Here is a 21,134-nt window from a genome sequence, read left to right on the forward strand (position 1 = left end):
TTGTGTAAAATTTCAGTTTCAATAAGCCCCGCAACAACATTGATCATTCTCATTATCAAACATCTTATCTCCATTAAACAAGGGGAATCGAAAACAGCCCGTCTGCTATAACAGACAAAGGGATTTGAATGCGTCCCCCATATATACAACTTCAACAACATCATCACCAAAGTATGCAGCATATGTATATATATAGTACTATGACATCGAAAATTAAGATGGCTGTGGCTTTGAAAAAGCAGGGAGATAACTCTCAGAGAAGGCATACCAAGAATAAAATGAAATAACATTTGATAGCAACCAAAAATGAACCCAAAAAACCAAAAGGTTTCTCTCTTCTTTCCAAAAGCTCCAACTATAAGTTTCATCCACTTTGTACATCTTCAACCATAAGTCGTCTCTTCTTGTTATGTTATGAGAAATGGATCTATATCGGCTGGCATCTTTGCCTCACATTCTTTTCCTGTAGCCTTGGAGCTGCAAATTGAACTAACTGAGTCAGTATTGGGTAAAGCAGTAGCTTTCGGAGGCAAAATTGATGATTCATTCACATCTACATACCAAGCCCATTAGCCTCAGATGTCCTCATAATTCTTAACCTCTTCACAGTACCAAGAAACATCCTGAAGGCAAAATAAGTAAAAATGAAAAATGCGTTGAGAAAACCAATAACTCAAAAACCATATACTGTAGTCAGAGATGGGTTTTAAAATTTTTGATACCTGATTCTTCTAATACAGAATTTATAAGAATTAGATGAAACAAGCACAATTACTGAAGTCAACTATAGTATTTCGCGTGCACAAACACAGGCCCCAAATTGATAAGCTTACCCCCAAGGAACATCTCCAACAAGCATCCAGTCTCCATCTTTGTCTTCATAAGTGAGCACAAACTCAAATGATCCATCCAGCAACTTTGATGGTCTAGTTGCTCCTGCCATTATACCATGCTCCTCCTGACCACCTGAACCTGAGTATAGATAACATACAACCATCAGTCAAAGTGAAATAAAGACTCCGTCCAGCTAATATCAATAAATTCTATCTTGTCCAAATAAAAACCATACATTTTGATTGATAGATATTATGCATATGACATTTATCTTGAATCCCAACATATTCAAGAAACCAATAACTTTCAACTTTCCTATATAGAAAAAATTTGGCGAATAAAAAACTCAATTTTCATTTTTTCTCCATTTAATTGGCATTCCAAGGGAGCTTGGTAAGATGATGCCACAGTGTATAGAAGGATCATTGTGCAACTCAAATTCGAGTAGCCTGGATTTTGAAACAAAAAACTAACAAACCCTATGAACTCTTCAATTTTGAATATCAAAATATAAAGGCTAGAATTACTAACGTATTGAGTTCAGATGCATAGAGGGTCCATCGAACATATCTTCCAATGTTTGTGCTAGAGCTTCATAGCAACTCTGTGCACTTAGATTAACCTTCCGCCCAATTGGAGTTCCATCCATATTCACCTTCACAAATAGGGAGGCCCTCAGGTGCCCTTTCTCCTTAGCATTTCCACTGTTTGCCTTCCCTGCAGTATTCTTGCATTCACTTTTCTCATCTACTGAGTTAAATACTTCAGTGGATGAAGATTTCGGTTGGGTAACCAAACTATTCATTCTATAAGTTCTGATTGGAGGCCATCCCACAACCTGACTGCTTCAACCAACAAAAGATACAATCAGACAAGAAAACAAAAACGAAAAACTTTTAAAAAACAGACGAAAATTACCATAGCTCAATACAAATGACTCAAGGACAGCAGCTAATGACCACTACGCAACCCATATTTTTTCAAACAACAATGAAAAGAAAAATAGCTACTTTAATGCTTCTGGGTAATTACAAAATCACAAATACGATTGTGTGCGCAATAATGTAGAACCATAGTGTTGTTCCGATATACACGAGTATTATAACTCCAAGATGTAAACCAATGCTTCCATCAAGGATATTTAGCATTGGGCTAAGCAAGCAGAGATTATTTGCCTCCAGACCAACTGCCAATATGGAATACTAATTATGGAGTTAAAGGATAATGGGGATTCCTTGTCAGGATGCTAGGTTCTTAAATCTAACAACATTTGCTAAAAATAGAAAGTATGTCATAAAATCAAATCAAGGTTAACATGGAACAGAACCACGTTTGGAAAGCTATAATGCTAACAATAATTTATTGTGTGCAATAAGAGAAGGAGAAAGCCTAGAGTACCTAAAACTAGAACATCAATGAATGAATGAAACTTTAAAACAAAAAGCCCAAAAAAACCTTTTTTTTCCGAGTCAAGTCTTACCTGGCACCATTAGCAGCTGCCACAGAATCAGCACTTCTCTTGGTCCCAGCTGTGACATTAGCACTGCTCAATGAAGAAGAAGATGAGGAGGACGAAGAAGCTGATGATGAAGACAAAGATGAACGCACAGAAGGAAAATCTTTAGCAGTCAAGATCCTAGCATATTGACCCCTTGGGCCTTGTTGGGCCTTCCCTAGACAGCCACCACCACCTCCACCAAGGCTCAACCCAAGACAGAGCTCAAGCTCAGACTCATCTGGGCTAGAAGAGTCCTCAGAAGACATGGCCAAGTTGTCTTCTTTAGACAGCGTTGACATAATCAAAGACCCACCAGCTGAACCTCCACCTCCACCTCCACCACCACTACCCAAAACACCCTCCATTGAAATCTTTCACCTTCTGACTCAAATTCAATCACAAAGCTCAGAGGCTCAGAACCCAGAAGTTACTTATATGCTTGTGCCTCTGTATAAAAGAGCAGACAAGGGTTGGTTTCAAGAGAGGCTCAATTTGGAGAGGAATTTTCAATTACAGCAAGTGATTAAGATGGAAAAGGAACAAAAGGAAGAAGTGGGTTTTGCTTGGGGCAGTGATCCTTCGCGCAAATTTACACAAAAATCAAACGCTTTGTCGGCCGTTTCTGCAAATTTGTGTGCACAATTTGTTGAACAAAAAATGAAAGCTTTATGCTTTGTTTGGTCGGTTTTGGGAAAGAGAAAGAAGGGCAAAAGGTAGGTGTTTGCTTTGCCTTGGTTTGGTGTGGGTGGTGTTAAAACGAAAGAGGATGGGGTCTACCCATACTCATTGCGGGCGGGACCCACCTCTGTCTACTGTCTGCTTTATGCGCCTCCATCAATATCTTTGCTTGCTTCTAGACTACCTCAATTTATCGTTCTCGTCTGACGACACCAAACTTATATACTTACTCTCTGCTCTCATTTATATATGTACTGATCTTTTGAACTATAAGGGTTTAAGACATTTGTAGTTATTCACCGTTGGATGTAAATTCAACAGTTCACTTACTCTTACACTTATTTTAAGAAATTTATTTTTGAACAATTGAATTAATATCCAAAGGTAGGTGACTACAATCTCTTAGACTCCTGTAATCTAAGAGATCGGGACTCATATATATATATATATATGGAGAAAGTTTTTTTTTTTTATCTGTTACAATCGATCTTCTGAAAAAAGGAATTCAATCTAGAATTAGTGAGAACCTTAGAATGAAAAACACTTTTTAAAAAAAATTAATACAACCAAAATGTTAAATTATTTGAACTTCAATTTAAAGGGGCGGACTCACTACTATAATCGACTGGCCTAACCCGTCTGTGAACAGTAGTACATTCATAAAACTAGAAGGCAACCACCTTCAAGCTTCTGTAATTTTTTTTCTATATAAAAGAGTTTTATAAATATAAACCACGAAACCAACTGAAAAAACGGGAAACGAGATTTTCTCGTGTTTTTCAAGTAGGAACGAAAACAGAAGATGGGACCCGCCGCAACCCATACGCTCCAAACGACAAGCCGACAACGTGGGTCCACAAAACACAGGTCTCAACACGTCGGAGTTAGGACCGCGTGGGGCCCTCGCTTGGGTAACACGTATCTTGTGACACGTGGGGAACAGGGAAACATCGGATTTAATGTGGACAGCTCAACCGACGATGGGAAGGGACACGATTGGCCAAGCTTTCAGGTCCGGGAATTTGTGAAACGTTTTTAAGTCCGTTTGCCACGTGGAGCACTCTGGCCTAGCCTGAGCTCGGCCTTTGACGGCGTCATACTGGGGGACAAAGTCCGTCAACGGTGGATCGGCTCATGTATGTAAGTGGGCCCAAGGAATGGAGAAAAATATCATATGCCCACATCATCATACAGTTCCATGCTCCCCCACACTCATTCACAGTGAGATGGTGACACCTCATTTGGAAGTCTTTAATTTAAGAGGGAACAATCAAATGATGTGGAATAATGGTATCTTCTTTAGTTCAAGCCACATCTCCACTAATCAATTGCATTAGGTTAAGATAAGCTAAATGATGATAAGGTTTTCATATTAGTTACTTTTATTATTGTCGACGGAACTGTTATTAATTAGCACTCTAAAATAATCATCATGCATTCTATTTGACAGAAAATGTTAATAACGCGTCATTAGGTTACGATAGAAGATATTTTGAAGGAATAATTATAATTAGAAGACACCATATACAAGACAATTAAATTAAGCAATTAAAAATGATGAAGTTTCACAATCTTGTCCATGTCCAAATGGGACAAATCAAGACACAACTTTTTTGACTTTAAGATTTGTCTTATCATGGATGGACGGACCACCCATATCCTTCGTTTGTATTTTACTTCAAGTTAATATTTAGCGTTGGACCTAAACCTTCTAGGCCCTACATTTTTCTTGGGAAATTATAGAATGGCTTCTGAAAACTTTATTTTCATTTCACCAAATCACTTATTCAAGAAAAAATAAATTAAACATTCTAGGGAACTATGTTTGGTCAGTCCATCCCAACTCAACTTTCTCAAACCCGGCCCAAGATTAAAAACCAAAAGCTTCCTCAAGAAAAACTGAGATGGGCTGCAATGTATAACTACAACCAAAGCTCTCTTATCTTCTTCTACTAGGCAAAATACTCTGCTCAAGTGTAATTCAGTGTGAAAAGCTTCTACTATTGTACCACTCTGTACGAAGGTTTATGTGAAAAGGAGAATTTATATGGGCAAATACTCTTGCTTACTGATGTGTTTATTACTTTATTTATTCTCTGGATTCACTGATTCTTGAGTGCTACAACCGGTGCATGCTGTGCAAGCTGGAGCAGGGGTGTCAGATATACCGATCCGCATTGTTTGCTGCTTCACTTCATTTTCAGGAACATGAACAAGGGCATCCATGATTAGTATGTCCCAATCACGAGGTATGAGATATGAAAGCCAGGTGTCATCTGCGAAAGAGAAATCGGTATCAAAACCCAAGTGATATGTACTATGTAGTTGAAATCCAGAATCAAACACAAAATATTATAGTTAGTATTCGAACATTCTGCACAAGCCAATTTGTAAAGGACCCAGCATTGACAAGGAGAAAAAGTACAGAGCAACAAAGGATGCCTATCAATTATCTGGGTTTGGATGTAAAATCATGCACAGCTGTTATGGTTTTAGATGTAAAATCAAGTAGCACACACATGGAAGTGCATGAAGAAGAATCCTAATACCAAAATAAGAAACACAGGAGTGTGCTTGAGCACATGTGCACAATGTATGTCTTTAAGTGTATGTGCTTGTGTCTCTGGACATGCGATGATCTGTTTGTGTGTAGGTAAATCAATACGAACCTCCATTACGTACAGCCTTCACCTCCAAGACTCCCCCACCTCGTGGTCCGGAAACAGGAAATGTGCAAGATACAGAATGCCGCTTATGAGCTACTGCGAGCGATGCATTGTACCATGAGCCCTTCACAATAGGTTCCCCTATAGCTTCTATGATTGCCGGGTTCTTACTGGCTTTCTCCATGGCCTTGCTGCAAAATTTTCAGGAAAGGATTAAACGTGAAGCCATAACCTAATTATACATATAGGACAGTGAAATGGTTTAGGGTTGTTCCTCAACCTCTATATAGCCCCTTAAGAAAACTCTCATTCTTCCCACAGATCACTACCAATGAACCAACAGTCTATAAGTAGAACTGCCTAAACTTCCAACTTCAAGTGGGAACATTGTGTCATGATTTGTGTATGTAGAGGAAACAAAGCACACATCAAACAAGAAAGATGCTGACACGTAAGACATTTATTCCAGATAAGATGAAGTCATAAACAAAATTTGGCTAGTTTTACTCGCCCTCCCTCCCTCTCTACAATATTAACTCGTAATTTCTATGGTTTCTTTAAAGCTTATGCGAAAAACTTCTCATGAACTACATTACAAGAATGCTCAAATTCTTTGCACATTACCAAGTTGTCGATTGCACAGTTTGATCTAATTAGTAAAGCCAGTCATATAACTGGTCCAAACTATTTTCAAACACAAGAAATGAAAACCACATTTTTCAATCAAATGAGCTTTTAGATTCTAAGCTAAAATAGCAGACACACACATAAGACAAGACTTCATAACGTTAAGAAAACCAATCACATACAAAAATACATATTGTTATTAGAAATACCCAATGCAACCATCCCAAGTTCCCTATTTGAGCAGGCACAAACAGATCTATCATATTGTTTAAGACACAAGAGAAAAAAGTCCCAGATAATCTGAAAAATACCTGCTGCAGCTCTGATAAATAACAAGATCATTAAGAGCGCTCAAAGCTACACCTCCCGTAGTCGTAATCAGAAGAAAAGACACTGCTTTACGACCAAACGAGCTCTTCCCTTCATCCACAGTCTTTGCCGAACTGCAGCAATAATTCACATATATATGATCTCAAAACTACAAAACTACGAAATGGGTTTAGCCCATAATAATAATTGTTGTTGAAAGAAAAAAAGCTGCCATTGCAGTAACAGCTGCTATTCAAATGGGAATTAGAATTTGATCAGAAATCAGGGGTTTTGAACAAAAAACAGTAGAAATTTGAACCTGGAAAACTGTGATGCTGAGGTGCTCTTGTTGAACAACGAAACCAACCTCCTCGCCAGCATTTCTCTCTCACTCTGAGTCCTCTCTCGTGTATGCTGTGTTCTAGTAGTATTTCTGGTGCCCTTCGCTTCCAATTTTCACGCACCCACCGTGACCGACTGGACCGTTTTGTCCTTCTCAAAATAAAGAGTGCGTACCTGAGTCGAGGTCCATTTCGTCAAAAGGCCCATGGTCCCTTTTTACTTGGGTAATTTCATGACCCAATTACAATATATATATTTTTTTTTAATACAACCAATATTGAGGGAGTATATTTGATTAGAGGACTTCGGGTGTAAAGGTAACTGCTCTTAACCACTTTACGAAAGAATCAAAAAAAAGTTTTCGACTGCCGAATTCTTAGCTAAGCCTGCCTTGTCGAGGTAAAGGATTACTACTAACAGTGCATTTGATGCATCAACTATGTCAGTTCTGTTTTTTCTTTAGTCCACTTGGTTCATCGAACTGGAAATAGGACGGGGAGTGGTGAACCCTATCAGCCTACTCCAACCCAACTACCCCCCTGACTGAGCCATCCCGATCTTCTCGATAACGAGGGCTGCCTGCCCCATGACCCAATTACAAAGGAATTAATATGATAAACCAAGTTTTTGTTCTTGGTAAATTTCACCAATGCTTCGACATTTTAGTTTGCATCTCATTAGAGCGTTTAACTTTAGGCACGTTTGGTTATAATTTACCCTAATACAGGGTAGGGATTAGAAATTTTAGCTTTCTTTGGGACCAAAAGAAATAGCACCGTTAGATGCCTTATCTTTTAAATTATATATATATATACACACAAGAATGTCAAGTATACATAGAGTTACAGCTTACAACAAGGCTGGCCTTCAAATCTAATGGCTCACTAATCTATATATCAATATAACACGTGCAGGGTGAAAGAAACAGTGATTCTTCAAGTGGGTTTCTGCACTAACCAAGCAAACTCAACTTCTTTCATCTCCCACCCAATTGTTCTTCTCCTTTGGTCCAGTGGGACCTTCCTCCCCATAAAGCTCAACTGGAAACTTACTGAAAATGTTCTCCACTGAATATTTAAACATCACAGGCAAAAGATTGATAACTTTATCAAGCTCAGTTCTTGAATTGTACACAATTGTTGGACCCCATTCTCTCATAAAATTCAGCCAACATGGCTCAGTAACTACCCCGTCTCCAAGATACTCAGCTGAAACAAGTTCGTAATGGACACTCGAATCCACAGATAGATTACTACAAGCAGCATCGTTCCTTATTCCAACTCCAAGCTTGTCCGACCCCTGAAGGTAAGTCCCGGGATGAGGGTAGCTCGCATGGCCACTTTTCGATGAGTACACAATAGCCCTATTCCCTTCTATGTACTCCAAATCATATGCATCTACCCATTTGCCACCGCTGTGCTGTGAGAAGTATATACTCCAAAGCTCTCCTGAAAAGTTGCAGATGCGGAGTGTGAAATGCTCCCAGTCACCCACATGCTGTCCGATCTTGCTAAGAGGGATGTCCAGAGGCCCAACTTTGATAGTGGCTGGTCCATTGAAGGGGCAAAATACCCACATTGCAATGTCAGAAAAAATCCCACCAAGAGCTGGTTTCACATGAACATAAAGTTTTGCACTTTCCAAGTTTCCATGTGTTATAATTTCTCTTCGATCATCATTCGGCAAGTCAATCCAAAACTGGCCATCATTTGTCCCCCCACTTGGCAAGTTTGAGCCGCTACCATCAATAGCCTCACCAACAGATGTGCCAGATTTGTACAACAATGCTCCACTTTTGAAAAACCATGAAACAGAAGATGGCAAGTAGACCTCTTCTGGATGAAAGAAAACGATGGGTCCATAATGATTGATAAGTGAATGAATTTGATCAAGATTTGGCATTCCAGATAGCTTAGGATTCAGATTCTTCAAGCATCTAATGTGTAGATCCTTTACAATGCCCAAGTCATTACTGCAGAAAAATGTACCTACAGAAACCCCCTTCCCCATCATTCCCCGATGATGTGGTCTCGTAGTCCAAACTTGAAAAGGAAGATTGAGAGATGTTGTAATGGCATTAAGAATGAGTGTGTAAGTTTCACATCTGTCAGTTAAATCAGCTCGAACACACCTCACTTCATCCAGCCCAGGTTTGTCAGGCTTGTTAGTCACTAAAAATCCCATTGCTTTGTAACCTTCAGGCGGCTGAGGTAGCCAAAAGTAGCCACATGCACCATAAATTTCCTCATTTCCTTCGTCAGGACTCCATACTAATGTGTAATCAAGTGGTTTGCTGAGAGCCGGGGACTTGACACGCTCCAAAACATCGGCTGTTTCTGGCATATCGGCCTCTCTAACCACAAGAACAAAACCGTGTAAAGGCTTATCATTAGATTGGCAATAGTGGCCAATGCTATGGAATCCATCAGGTATTCCCGCTGGTTTATAAAATGTAACACATTTTTTCTTGTCCTCTGGCAGAGAGCAGGTCCAGATGAACTCAAATCTGTTGATTTTAAAAACCTCTATTTCTCCAAGACTTACTTTTCCAGAAGCAAAACCTTCACCTGAGAAGGAAAATTCATGCTAAAATCACTTAGAAAAGTAATCCAATATGTCATTCAAATAAATAACTGGAATCACAAGACTCAGTTTTAAACTCTAGGTTCAGGAATTCTGTTGAACACTTTTCATCATTCTCTACTATGAATGCCCAAACACTCAGTTTTCTCATTGACTTTATTAAGTTTTTACTTTTTTGCGTAAAGTTAATACTCAGGCATGCTTGAAGATGTTTATGTATTTGCACAACCTCCAAAATTTTGCATGTTAATCAAAATTCAGCTGCAACATAGGTGAATATGAAACTACAAAAAGATTGAAAGAATTTCAGGACCTCTTCATAATTAATCCCAATAACGAAGATAGCTAAATAATATGTAAGAATGGCTTTCAAAATAGGGAAAAATATTGAAAAGGGCGGAAAGGAGATGGTAAGCAGTATACAGATATCACCCCATCATAACTTGGAGAGTATATATGGAAACTGAACCCCAAAAGAAACAAGCTATATACAACATGCTAATTCCAACAAAACAAAAAAAAGAGATACACCATAATCTAGAAATCTCACAATAAACAACAGCAAGCACGCTAAGCACTCAAAAGAAGAAAAAAAAAACGTCCACACATAAAATGAAGTTCAAAATATTTTGAGGCACAAAACTGACAAGCATATCTCTATCTCATATTCTATTATTCAAGTAAAGCAAGAACAGATACGCGGCCCCAACTGTTGGAGCTTTTAAGTAAGTAATTCTGTACTCAGAAAAATAAAACATCAGAACTAAAGGAATATTTCATAGTTCCTACCCTTCTACAAGCCTCAGCAAACTGAACCTAGCCATTAAGGGCATAAAAGACCATTTATAAGAAGCTTTAAGAGGGACACAAAGGAGAAAAGGAATATATTCTAGTAATATGACTAAGATTTGTATGAGAAACGAAAAAGAGAAATAACCAAACAACCAATATGAAGTTAAACCATCCCAACCAAAAGGTGCATTCTTTTGATGTCATGCATCATATGTGGTACAATACAACTTATCCCCAGTCTAAAGCATATGATCAATGGAGAGGCTCTTTGCACACAAAATTCTGCACTACCGATGAAAAACTGAGTCATCAAGCAACACAGTAGACTAAACGCACTTATGACTGAACCATGATATTGTGAGTTTTGACATGTTATAGGAGCATGGCCAACCATAGAGTAGCCTGCCGAGAGGACAAACTTACCAGAAGATACAAAATAACAGATACAAACAGAAAATATTGGGCTTGCATAGATTGTAATTTTCATATTAGCAGCCAAGCTCAAATTCAAACGGCCATTGGAACTTCATGATTCCCAGAATATGCTAAATTCTGATAAGTCCGGGTACTTTGTATGAGGAAATCAAACTAACCATATAAATCAGTAATTCCCATATAAAGCAAGCATTGATTAGTTGGTGCAAAACAAGTAACTTTTTTTTTCTGTATAAATGGAAAAAGAAAATAGTTTTGTTTACAACATAGTTACAATTTATCTAAAAAGAGAACGGCTATAATTCATGATCCATTCAACAACCAGAAACATCCATTAACCAAAAAAAGCAAACTATCACAACCGCAATTGATTGTCTTCAGCACAATCCGCAAACCATACTGCCCAAAATCCATGAACAATCCAAATAGTAATAGAAACCCACATTTTAAATTACCAAACAAAACGAATAATCCAACAAAGATCAAAGCTTTGCACTAAAACCTTCATACCTGGAGGCCACTGAGGAATGGGATCAGGCAGAGAGAAGGGTTCAGGCTCTGGTGGGAATAAATCGGTGAGTTTCTTCCAATAGAAGCACTTGCACCCGAACATCGTTTCGCCGAAACCGAAACTCTCTCTGCCTATTTCTCGCTCTCACATAAACAGGACGAGGGTCTGCCTCTGTATCCTTGATTCTATAATCGCAAACGTAACACACGGTTCCAAATTTTTTAATGGATTTACACCACCTTTAAGTAGAGATATTTCAAAATTCTGTGAGAAAGAAGAGTCATTCTTTTGGGGCCCTCTCCCACAGTGCACAACTTTAGAGCTCGATAATGAAAGATGATGATTTGATTTGAATGCAAAAGACGACATGATATTTAATTAAAAATTTGTGTTCATGGTGCAATACTGCTAAGTAGATTAGGGATTTTTCATTTTCTCCTCTCTTTTTTTAATGTATAAAAAAATAACTAAGAGAATCTCGACGAATTCTTAAATCATATAAATCAAATTTTAATCAAAACATGAAAACCATAAAATTTGGAAATTCAAAGAATGAAGCTTTTCTTAAAAAGAGTTCGCCTTTATTTATGGGAAAGTTGCGTGTGATAAAGTGAATGCAACCAATTAGGATGATAGGGCACCTTGGTCGTATTTGAAAAGAAAAACAAGGGGGATTGACCGTGATAGTCTGAATATTCTTTAGTAGTAAACAGTAAATTGTAATTTGAGACGGAAACAAGCATTCTTTTTTTTCTTTTTCTTTTTTTTTTTTGGGTCAAAGAGATGCTTCATTGAAATAAAAAGAAACCAACATAAAGTCTCCAGGAAAGAAGGAACTCCACTAAACCAGGAGAAACAAGCATTCATAGGTAGTATTTTTTCAACACTTCCAACATGTCATGTCATCATATTACGATCCCTCTCAAATTTTACGATGCTGAAATAAAATGTAAAAGATGAAAAGATAAAAAGGGCAGTATTTTTCTGTCGAAAAGGAGAATTTGAACACAGAATATCGGTGCATGTTACTAATTCCTTGCAAAAAGGAAGCTACATTCCTCAAATGAACTTTCTTCCCATGTGGGCTTGTGTTGTGAAGCTTATGGTGCACTGGTGCATATTGTAGGACACGACACAACAAAGGACGTCGTGTCGGTCCAATCATAATTTTCAGTCTTTTTTTTTTTTTTGTGGTCAACTGAAGAATTCATAATTCTCAGTTTATGCTACGTGTACGGCTGTAAAGTAGTTGTATTTCATTAATTCAACACGGGCGGTCGTTTGGTCTCCTAAATTTTATTTTCTGCATTTTTCTCATGGCAGACAACATGCCAATGGCAATATCATGTCATTTCCTTCAAATTTTGTCTGATTTTTCTTTCGTACTAATAGACAAAATATATATATATATATATATATATTTTATTTTAACGACCTTTTAAAGAAGCAAATTATTTGCTCCACACAGTGAAGAGAGTACATTCCTCATCAAATAACCACAATTATCAAAAGGTGTATCGATTTTGACCCTTCTGGTACTTGTAAGACTTTCAAGGAAAAAGAAAAGATGAATAATAAAGATGAATTTTCTTGCGGTGTAGAAACAAAGTGTGCGGAAAGTATTAGTTAATTCTATAAAATGGCGTTAACATAGCTTAGCCAAATTGATTAGAACAGATTGCACATCTCTCTGTTTGTAATTTAGAGTAGAATATCGCTTGCTTGAATATAAAAAATTCTATAAAATGTCACAATGCATGTCAACGACGATCGAACAGTTGTACATAGATATTACTGGTTCTTGGGTCCAAGTGTCAAAAGCATCCAACGGAGCATATGATGCAGGACAGAGCTTTCAGCTTCATGAGGTTCCAGTGAGCATTCCCATTTTCCAACTAACTAAAAAAGATAAGTAGATATTTTGCACCCAAGTTAAATCCGAGCCTTCTCAGCCATTCAAATAATATCATAATTTCCATTTACAAGAAAAGGGAAATCACAACTCAATATGAAACACATTTCTAGCCGCCCCTTTATATATCAGCAGCACTGTTGCAGAAGACTCAATAATTAATTCTTCTTTGTCATTTACGGCATTGGTTGGAACCCCAGAAAGCTGGTATGCTTCTTTCTTCCCCTCCTTCCTCCTTGCAATTTCATTTTCTCAAGCTTTGAAGCTTTTCTTCATGGGAGTGTTTTTTTTTTTTTTTTTTAATAATTATTTTTTATTCTGAAGAGAAATGTTGCCTTTATAAACATAGCACTTTCTTTCTTGTGTCTGCAACTGCATAATTGAAGAAAAAGGGTTAATTTATTTGCCATTGTGCAACTTCATAATGCAACTCCAGTAACTCATATATATTATGTTGTCATTTTGCAGAGAATTTTCATCTACAGAGCAGAACAGGGAAAATCAGCAAAAAAAGCTTTCTTTCGAAGAATATCAATCATGTTGCTGAGGAGCTCATCAACACCAGTTATTGGATCTCTCCTTTCATCATTCTCAGCAGACAGTCCCAATATCATTAGCAACCATCACTCTGAGCCCACCAAACCATCCACCATCCACCATACTCCCTCCAAATTCTCATTCCACCAAACTGTGGCTCTCAACATCTCACACAATTCCTCACCAATCTCTCCCTCTGTTGATTCTGACCGGTTTTCATCCCACGGGTTTCGAAGGGCTCAGTCTGATGGGAACCTGGAAGGACTACTGGCCTATGCTTCTTGTGACCAAAATGAAGATCGTGTCTGTGCCTTAAAACCACCCAAGATTTTTCCTGGAAGATTCAAGTGCACAATGCTGCAAACTATCCCATCTTTTTCACTTCATAACTCAGATGAAGAAGAAGATAGTGATATAGAATATGAGGATGAGGAAGAAGAGTTTGAGGAGAATGTGGAGAGAGTTGTGGCTATGGAAGGTGAAAATGTTGGTTTAGAGGAGAAGGTGAAGAACATGAGCTTAACTCAGGATGTAAAATTTTTGGACAAAATATGGAGTGCAGGTTTTGAAGAGAAAAGAGAGCTTGTGAGTCGAGAAATGCATCTTGCAAAGGGGCTTGGGATTGGTGGAGGCGGCGGCGGGGGTAGCCGCGGTAGAGGAGAAGTTAATTGGGAAGGATCTGGTGATGATGGAGGAGAGAACCATGGGGCTGAGGGGCATTACAAGAAGCTGGTTGAGGAAAATCCAGGGAACCCCTTGTTTCTTGGAAATTATGCTCAATTTTTGTATCAGGTGAGCCTCTTCTGCTTCAATAAATTTGTGTTTTTGACGTTCTTTTTTTTTATCTTTGTGAGTGTGCTCAAATTGCATGTTTGTTTTCAGACCAAGAGAGACCTTCGTGGAGCAGAGGAATATTACTCTCGAGCCATCCTAGCAGACCCTAAAGATGGTGAAGTTTTGGCTCAATATGCTAATTTAGTATGGGAGCTGCACCACGACCAAGATAGAGCCCTGAGCTACTATGAACGAGCAGTTCAAGCTGCACCTCAAGACAGGTACGCAAATTTTTGTGTACATCAAACATGTTTTGAGATTTTGAAGGCCCTGTTTAGTTTGACATAATTTTTTACTTCTTGATTTTCAGCCATGTCCATGCAGCATATGCTAATTTCCTCTGGGAAACAGAGGAAGACGAAGATGAAGATGAAGCTTATGCGTCAGGGTACGATCTTCATGCCATCCCGTCATATCCTCACGAAGGAATTATGACTTCAGCAAGCGCCTAAGAAAATTTTGATAGCTTTGTAATAAAGATAACTATGGGATGTAAATCTATATAGGTGATGCATTTGCGATTGTGGTCATGAATTTAAAGAGAGGAATTTTCAGTACATGATCTTTGTAGGAAACAATGATTGAGAACTTCATGAAGAATGTTCATGGCCTATGTGTATAAAACATTTTTTTCTGAGATGAATGGTCTAAACTTATTCCCCTTTCTCTGGTGATGAAGGCTAAAGCAAAATAAGAATAAAACTTAAAACGTAAAAAACGTATGAGAATCATGAAAAACTGAAAGGCTTCATATAGAAAACTTGAAACAAACATCTTATCACATTTCCTCACAACTTGGGGCTTGAAAGGCCCAAAATTCCCCGCTTGAATTGCATGATAAAAACCATCCAAGGGGAGAGAAAACTTGTAAGCATAAACCGTCGACTTAAGTCCAAATAAACTTTCATGTAAGTGACACTGAAAAGTACAAATACAATTTCACAAAACCATCTAGAGGAAAATATTAGACCGGGAATCTTCTGCATCTCGAAAAGCTTTCAAACTCAGATAATGTTTCCCTTGATCTTCTGCTTGTGTGCTTCTAAAATCCTTCCTTTCTTATCGTGTGCCACGCTGTTGGAAACCATTGCCTCTCGCTCTGCTGTAATCTCCACCGTCCTGGTAACTACCCCTGCCTGAACTCCGGCCACCAAAACGCCCCCTTGTGGCTTCAGGTTGGTAACTGCCTCTGCCTCTCCCCCTTCCTCCTGCAAGTAAGGAGACAATTAGTTGAGCAAATTAGCATTTTACCTCCACTATAAAACAGTAGTATATTTCGCTACCCGAAACATGTAATGAAACCTGAAAACTATTGCTTAATACTTCGGTATATCACATTCTAAGTGCTGGTTATGCCAATTAACTTCACTAAGCATCATTCCTATAAATGTACTAAAACATTTTCTGAACTGAACTCATGAAAGACAATGACTTGGTTCCATGGAAAACCTTGAAACTAGTGAAAGCACTTAATACATCATGGAAGAACTGCAGTAAGTAGATTACATGCAATCCTATTAATGCGCTTCTGAATGACATCTCAGAACAAAAAGAAGGAACATTGCAAAGCAAAATTGATTGAGACTGAAATTGAGAGAAGGCACATCTCTACCACCAAGATATTCTAAGATTTGTGAAGGCAGCACCACTTCCATGCAGCAGCTGCCAACACCATCACATTTGTATCCACAAAATCACCTCAGTAAGGAGAAAACATAACCATAAGGGCCGTCTCCAAGACCCCACCCCACATCCCATAAATCTACTTGCACTTATGTATTTCCAACAGACACCCACACAGATTATAAAGATTAAATCCTATAGGCATCATCCGAAAACACTTTGCTACCTCAAAGACATTAATGAAAAAATAATGAAATCAGGCACATACTTCCTCGAGCAGCTCCAGTGCTGTTTGGTCTCCGCTCCTCAATGTAGACTTGCCTTCCAGCCAACTGAATCGGAGATGCCTACAGGGAAAAACACACATTCAAGCCATGCAAAATATATAGACTACAGAGCACGGTATAAGAGTAATGTTAACAAGAAGCTTGATAAAGTTTAATAAAATGCGCCAAACATTAAAATACAGCATCAATGGACCAGCAACCCATCACATATACCACAAAGCCCCTACAATCAAAACTAAACAGTAAAATAACATCAAGGACCACATGCAATACAAATTCCTAATAAAGGGAACTGACCAAAGATACAACAGCCACCCAATCCACATTAATTATAAAAGAATGGAGTATCTCTAAATTTTCTAGACACCAAAGTCCACAGCAATTGCCAGTAACTGACCATGTCCCACAAGAAATCCATTGCATTAAAAGATTCTACCGTTTCTCTCCAACCAATCAACCCAAAAATTGCACTGAACCCCAGACATATGCAAGCATAAAATTACAGACAACAAGCACAATCCAATATATAAGCAATTATATACAAAGGCAGATAGATCCCCAAAGTCAACAAGAGTGCAAGATATGGAAAGTTTAAACCCACTAAATAAATGAATGGCCAAAGACAAATTCAAGAAGACCCAAGGATCCCGAATGGATCCAATAAACATATATGAAAACTGAGAGTACTTCCATCAAATAACAGGAAACTTGCCTTAATCCATGAATATGAAAAGCGAAAGCAAATAATACATCAATTTAATAATATAAAAATTCAAACCTTGAGTGCATTGTGAACGCCAACAAGGTCTTCAAATTCAACAAAAGCATAGCAAACTCCAATTTCCTGCATCCACCAATTTCTACTTTAGCTCCTATCAAGTTCATATATAGTGGCACTAAGTAGAGAGACAAACTCACCTTGCGAGCCCTAACAAAGACCCCATCAGGTTTAATTTGACCAAAGTTCTTAAACTCATGCTCGATCTCGTCTTCAGTAACCGTAGGAGGCAAGTTTCTTACATAGACAGATTTCAGTTCACCTGAAACAATTATTTAACATGAGGTTCAACTTACAAATGCTTATACTAAGTTAAATTCAATGGTTCAACCTTCACCTTCACCTTCACCAAGTCTCAAGCATACAGCAGTAAATCCCCAATTCATAAAACTACAACACGTCATCCGTAAGAAACTAAACTTTCATTCCTAAATTAGTCATGCATGCTCTTATTTCGAAAACCATATCGAGAATCTTTGCCATACAATTCATAATATAAATTAATGACATGGTCTTTGCATCGGTTAAATTCTGATAAAAAGCAAATAATCTCTTAGATATTCCCCTTTATAACCAGAAGTAACAAGCAGCAAGGTAAAAAAAAGTAACAATGGATAATTTAGTTTCTGAGGTCATTAAGCACTACAACATGGCTCAAAAACAAACCACCTTCTTCCTCTAGCGCGTAACCTTCCTCTGCTGCTTCTGCCCCAGACTCAGGCACAAACGATAGAGCAGAGTTGGATTGTTCAACAGTGGGCTGAGGCGTGTAATTCCATTCTGAAGGAGCTTGAGCACTTCTGGAATAAGGTTGTGGAGTTATTGCTGGTGCAGATGGCCCTTTAGCAACTCGCAACTATTATTTTCCAGTCATATACAACAAAACAGTAAAACATAAGTTATTAAAGCAAGCTCAACAAAATATGAGAAGATAGATAATTGAATATAAGATTGATGCACAATAGCAATATAGTCAAAGCCAATGCCTGCTAAAACACACAAAAACAAACACAAAGGCACAAACGGGGAAATAAACACATTCTCACGCCGAAGTAGCAGGAGTCATGGGTTTAGGCACATACTATAGAAGCATAAGTTTTCTTTTCAGGCTCTCCCACCGGTTCCTCCACAGAAACAGCAGGTGTTTCTTGAACAGTGTTCACCACGCTTTGAAATGAAGCATATGTTTCCTCTGCAGGAGTTTCCTCCACCACAACTTCAGTCTCATAATCTTGCTGCACCTGTTGCTCTGGGAGACTATACTTGTCAACCGGATCATCTTCTATATCAACAGAGTTCATGTACTCCCTTGCCTCTTCCTCGAAAACATAGTCAGAAACTGCAAAAACACCGAGTTATATCCAATACATACACACCAAAATATCTCCCACAAACTAATCCTTGAGATCTTTGCAATGATGCATAGAGAGAACACTTCGCTAATTCATAAGGATGATACATGCATGCATACCTTCCACAATAAACAGCCAGAAAAAGGAATATTCAAGCAGCACAAGCACACAGTTGCATAAAAGAGCTTACCCAAGTCTAATAGTAATATTATCTTGACTTACCAAGGGTAAATAGAAAATGTAAAAGAAAATAGAATCATAACCAAAATCATTACATGCTCAAAAGCATAGTACTCTGATATTTATAAAGAAAATGTCCACACATGGGAACCCCATGCCAAAAGTAGCTCAATAAGTAAAAAAAAAAAAATAATTTCAATATAGCAACTAATAGGTGAAATCAGTAGTGTGTCACAATACCTGGTGGCTCTGGAAGAGGGCTAGAGGCACTCAGTTGCACATCATATCTGCCTTCTGACTGTATGGGTGCAGGATGTTGTAAAACAACTCCATCTTCAACGTACTGAAAGATATCGTTGAGAACAAAGTAACCTTTGTCCTGAGGAGCCAGAAAGAAGGTCTGGACAAATTTCCTCTTTACACTGGAGTCCCTTGTTTTAACAGAACCAGAAACCATCACAAGAATACCTCCATTCCAAGAATCGATAGAATTGATTGTCTTGACCTCAATTGAAGTAAAATGTAGTGACAGTATGTGTGTATGAATTTTCTGCAGAAGAAAAAGATATCTAATGAACCAATGACTTAACAGGGGTGCAAAAAACAGCACAAGGGTCTCAAACAAATCAACTTAGGAATACAAATGACAGACATGCTTGTCCGTATGGAAAAGGTTATGTATGAACACTAAAAAAAAATTGAGAGAAAAGACATACAAGGAACATTTAACAAACATAGAAATCACAAGTAAGATAAAGCAAAAAAAAAAAAAAGCAGGGATTACATATAAATTTGCTTCCCTGAAAACAATATAAGGCTAAATCAAAGACATTCATCTTGCGCTCGTAATTATATCACAGACACAATATCTTAAATTCCTAAGGTGATAACAATTCCAAGTACTCAATCCATATAAAGTGACATTTCTTGTTCTTGGTTGGTGAATGGGATGGAGCTTTTTACTCGAACTAAAAGCACAATGCAAACAAACAAGTACTTAACAATAAAAAGATCGATTCGCATGTCGATTTCATTGATCAAACTGTATAAAAAGAACTGAACCAAGAAAGGCAACAATTACCACTATACTGGAAGCAGAATCTGTGGAATCACCATCGACATGGATAATGGAACTTCCTTCTGAGTAGAACTGATGAACAACATCTGGTTGCTTTTGAAGAACCTGATAGTACTGCCCCACAAAGTACGACCCCACCTGCAAGAACCCCAAATCATACATTACACAGATACGCAACCCTAAATCTATACATAAAAATATAAATATACACTTGAAGGTTGCAGGAATTGAATCTTGACCTGAACAGCACTAACAGCTCCAGGATAAGAACTTGCCATTGCCTCCTCTCTCAACACAAACGCATGCAGCGACGGTGAAATACTTCTGTGTTATACTCTACGAAACCCTAACTCACAGTCGTCTACACTCTGATCGATCGGTCACAGATCCACACACAAGCCAACTATATATCCCAAACCCTAAACCCAAGGTTTTACGGCACCTTGGGATTCGTCGTTCGAAAGTACCAGAAGCTCAGACCGGCAAGAAATCTTCAGAACGAAGGAAATGATACAGAGCTTAGCTTCGAGAGCGCGAGAGAGAGACAGAGAGAGTGGGCTTTGTATGCTCCAAAGGGTTCTGCCTCTGCTTCTTTCTGCTTTTGCTTGCTTCCGGCTTTGGTTTATGAGACTCCGATTCGCTAATTTTAAAGGGTTTTGCTGCAGAAGATCACAGCCGTTGGATTACTTCGAATCGCAACCGCTCATCAAAACCCAGGAAAGCTTGCGTAAAGATACAAAATAACCAAGGGAAAGGTATCCAACCAATCTATCAAGTAATCTCAGCGTTTCATTTTATTAAATGGACGGCTGATATTCGAATGAAGACACGTAGCACAAGGTTTTATTTATAATTCAGATTTTATAACGCATATTTCATTTCAACTGTTCAATAACTGTCTATAATTAAAAAAAAATCAAGTTTTTATTGTGTCGCGAGAAAGTAGTTGTGGATGAGCATATGGAGAAAATCTTTCGTATCCTTATTTCATTGTTGTCTTTCTCCGTCTCTATCCTTACATCACCTATCAAAAGAGGGAAGGGATGTGGACAACGAAACAAAAACATAAAAGCATTTCTCGAGCATATGAGGAGATGATCCACTTGATCTTTTGGTCGGATTTGCTAACGTGGGGCAAAGGTATCCTAATTTCCTGCCTTTGAGTCTCAGAAGAGTACCGAGTGCAATCTAGTGTAGTTTGACAATTTGGGTTCAAGTCATGCGTTTGGATTGGCTTATGGCCAAACACAGAACATGGATGGAATGTTAATGGAGGAA

The 21,134-nt window shown here is 38.2% G+C and overlaps 5 protein-coding genes across 6 annotated transcripts; 1 reads left to right on the forward strand and 4 right to left on the reverse strand.

Annotated features, from left to right (window-relative positions):
* Window positions 1-24: 24 nt before the first annotated feature.
* Window positions 25-3,073, reverse strand: LOC117636650 (auxin-responsive protein IAA11). Of its 2 annotated transcripts, none has more exons than XM_034371257.1 (5): window positions 2,315-3,073; window positions 1,366-1,676; window positions 834-972; window positions 562-623; window positions 25-477 (listed from the first exon to the last, which is right to left on the reverse strand). In XM_034371257.1, exons 1-5 carry the CDS (start codon window positions 2,695-2,697, stop codon window positions 428-430), a joined length of 945 nt encoding a protein of 314 aa, XP_034227148.1. In that variant the 5' UTR covers window positions 2,698-3,073; the 3' UTR covers window positions 25-427. The 2 variants fall into 2 exon arrangements, with proteins under 2 accessions (XP_034227148.1, XP_034227147.1); XM_034371256.1 differs by having other exon boundaries at window positions 1,366-1,679; window positions 2,315-3,061.
* A 1,686-nt stretch (window positions 3,074-4,759) lies between these two features.
* On the reverse strand, window positions 4,760-7,160 carry LOC117636651. The gene is made up of 4 exons (XM_034371258.1): window positions 6,932-7,160; window positions 6,615-6,746; window positions 5,680-5,867; window positions 4,760-5,286 (listed from the first exon to the last, which is right to left on the reverse strand). Exons 1-4 carry the CDS (start codon window positions 6,991-6,993, stop codon window positions 5,096-5,098), a joined length of 573 nt encoding a protein of 190 aa, XP_034227149.1. The 5' UTR covers window positions 6,994-7,160; the 3' UTR covers window positions 4,760-5,095.
* A 547-nt stretch (window positions 7,161-7,707) lies between these two features.
* Window positions 7,708-11,865, reverse strand: LOC117636647. The gene is made up of 2 exons (XM_034371253.1): window positions 11,275-11,865; window positions 7,708-9,521 (listed from the first exon to the last, which is right to left on the reverse strand). The coding sequence occupies exons 1-2, from the start codon at window positions 11,375-11,377 to the stop codon at window positions 7,921-7,923; spliced, it is 1,704 nt and encodes a 567-aa protein (XP_034227144.1). The 5' UTR covers window positions 11,378-11,865; the 3' UTR covers window positions 7,708-7,920.
* A 1,393-nt stretch (window positions 11,866-13,258) lies between these two features.
* On the forward strand, window positions 13,259-15,197 carry LOC117636649. Its single transcript, XM_034371255.1, has 4 exons — window positions 13,259-13,394; window positions 13,656-14,516; window positions 14,607-14,779; window positions 14,869-15,197. The coding sequence occupies exons 2-4, from the start codon at window positions 13,725-13,727 to the stop codon at window positions 15,008-15,010; spliced, it is 1,107 nt and encodes a 368-aa protein (XP_034227146.1). The 5' UTR covers window positions 13,259-13,394; window positions 13,656-13,724; the 3' UTR covers window positions 15,011-15,197.
* Window positions 15,198-15,286: 89 nt separating this feature from the next.
* On the reverse strand, window positions 15,287-20,607 carry LOC117636648 (nuclear transport factor 2). The gene is made up of 9 exons (XM_034371254.1): window positions 20,096-20,607; window positions 19,860-19,994; window positions 19,019-19,328; window positions 18,329-18,585; window positions 17,916-18,102; window positions 17,387-17,508; window positions 17,247-17,312; window positions 16,450-16,528; window positions 15,287-15,766 (listed from the first exon to the last, which is right to left on the reverse strand). Exons 1-9 carry the CDS (start codon window positions 20,132-20,134, stop codon window positions 15,618-15,620), a joined length of 1,344 nt encoding a protein of 447 aa, XP_034227145.1. The 5' UTR covers window positions 20,135-20,607; the 3' UTR covers window positions 15,287-15,617.
* Window positions 20,608-21,134: the final 527 nt, after the last annotated feature.

This window comes from Prunus dulcis, chromosome 8, assembly GCF_902201215.1.
Source record: "Prunus dulcis chromosome 8, ALMONDv2, whole genome shotgun sequence".
Classification (NCBI taxonomy): domain Eukaryota; kingdom Viridiplantae; phylum Streptophyta; class Magnoliopsida; order Rosales; family Rosaceae; genus Prunus; species Prunus dulcis.

Bases quoted from the DNA above. Each gene is read 5' to 3' on its own strand.
- LOC117636648 (XM_034371254.1), bottom strand. From the start codon at position 20,134: ATGGCAAGTTCTTATCCTGGAGCTGTTAGTGCTGTTCAG. The intron at 19,329-19,859 runs GTAATTGTTGCC...TTTCTTCTGCAG, and splicing joins ATTCTGCTTCCAGTATAGTG to AAAATTCATACACACATACT. The intron at 15,767-16,449 runs GTATGTGCCTGA...CCTTACTTGCAG, and splicing joins CACTGGAGCTGCTCGAGGAA to GAGGAAGGGGGAGAGGCAGA.
- LOC117636649 (XM_034371255.1), top strand. From the start codon at position 13,725: ATGTTGCTGAGGAGCTCATCAACACCAGTTATTGGATCTCTCCTTTCA. The intron at 14,517-14,606 runs GTGAGCCTCTTC...GTTTGTTTTCAG, and splicing joins ATGCTCAATTTTTGTATCAG to ACCAAGAGAGACCTTCGTGG. The intron at 14,780-14,868 runs GTACGCAAATTT...CTTGATTTTCAG, and splicing joins CAAGCTGCACCTCAAGACAG to CCATGTCCATGCAGCATATG.
- LOC117636647 (XM_034371253.1), bottom strand. From the start codon at position 11,377: ATGTTCGGGTGCAAGTGCTTCTATTGGAAGAAACTCACCGATTTATTC. The intron at 9,522-11,274 runs GTATGAAGGTTT...TTTCCTTCTCAG, and splicing joins CATTCCTCAGTGGCCTCCAG to GTGAAGGTTTTGCTTCTGGA.
- LOC117636651 (XM_034371258.1), bottom strand. From the start codon at position 6,993: ATGCTGGCGAGGAGGTTGGTTTCGTTGTTCAACAAGAGCACCTCAGCA. The intron at 6,747-6,931 runs GTTCAAATTTCT...TTATTGCTGCAG, and splicing joins TCAGCATCACAGTTTTCCAG to TTCGGCAAAGACTGTGGATG. The intron at 5,287-5,679 runs GTTCGTATTGAT...TCTCTTTCGCAG, and splicing joins GAAGGCTGTACGTAATGGAG to ATGACACCTGGCTTTCATAT.
- LOC117636650 (XM_034371256.1), bottom strand. From the start codon at position 2,697: ATGGAGGGTGTTTTGGGTAGTGGTGGTGGAGGTGGAGGTGGAGGTTCA. The intron at 1,680-2,314 runs GTAAGACTTGAC...TGTTGGTTGAAG, and splicing joins GCAGCTGCTAATGGTGCCAG to CAGTCAGGTTGTGGGATGGC. The intron at 624-833 runs GTAAGCTTATCA...TTTTGCCTTCAG, and splicing joins GTTGGAGATGTTCCTTGGGG to GATGTTTCTTGGTACTGTGA.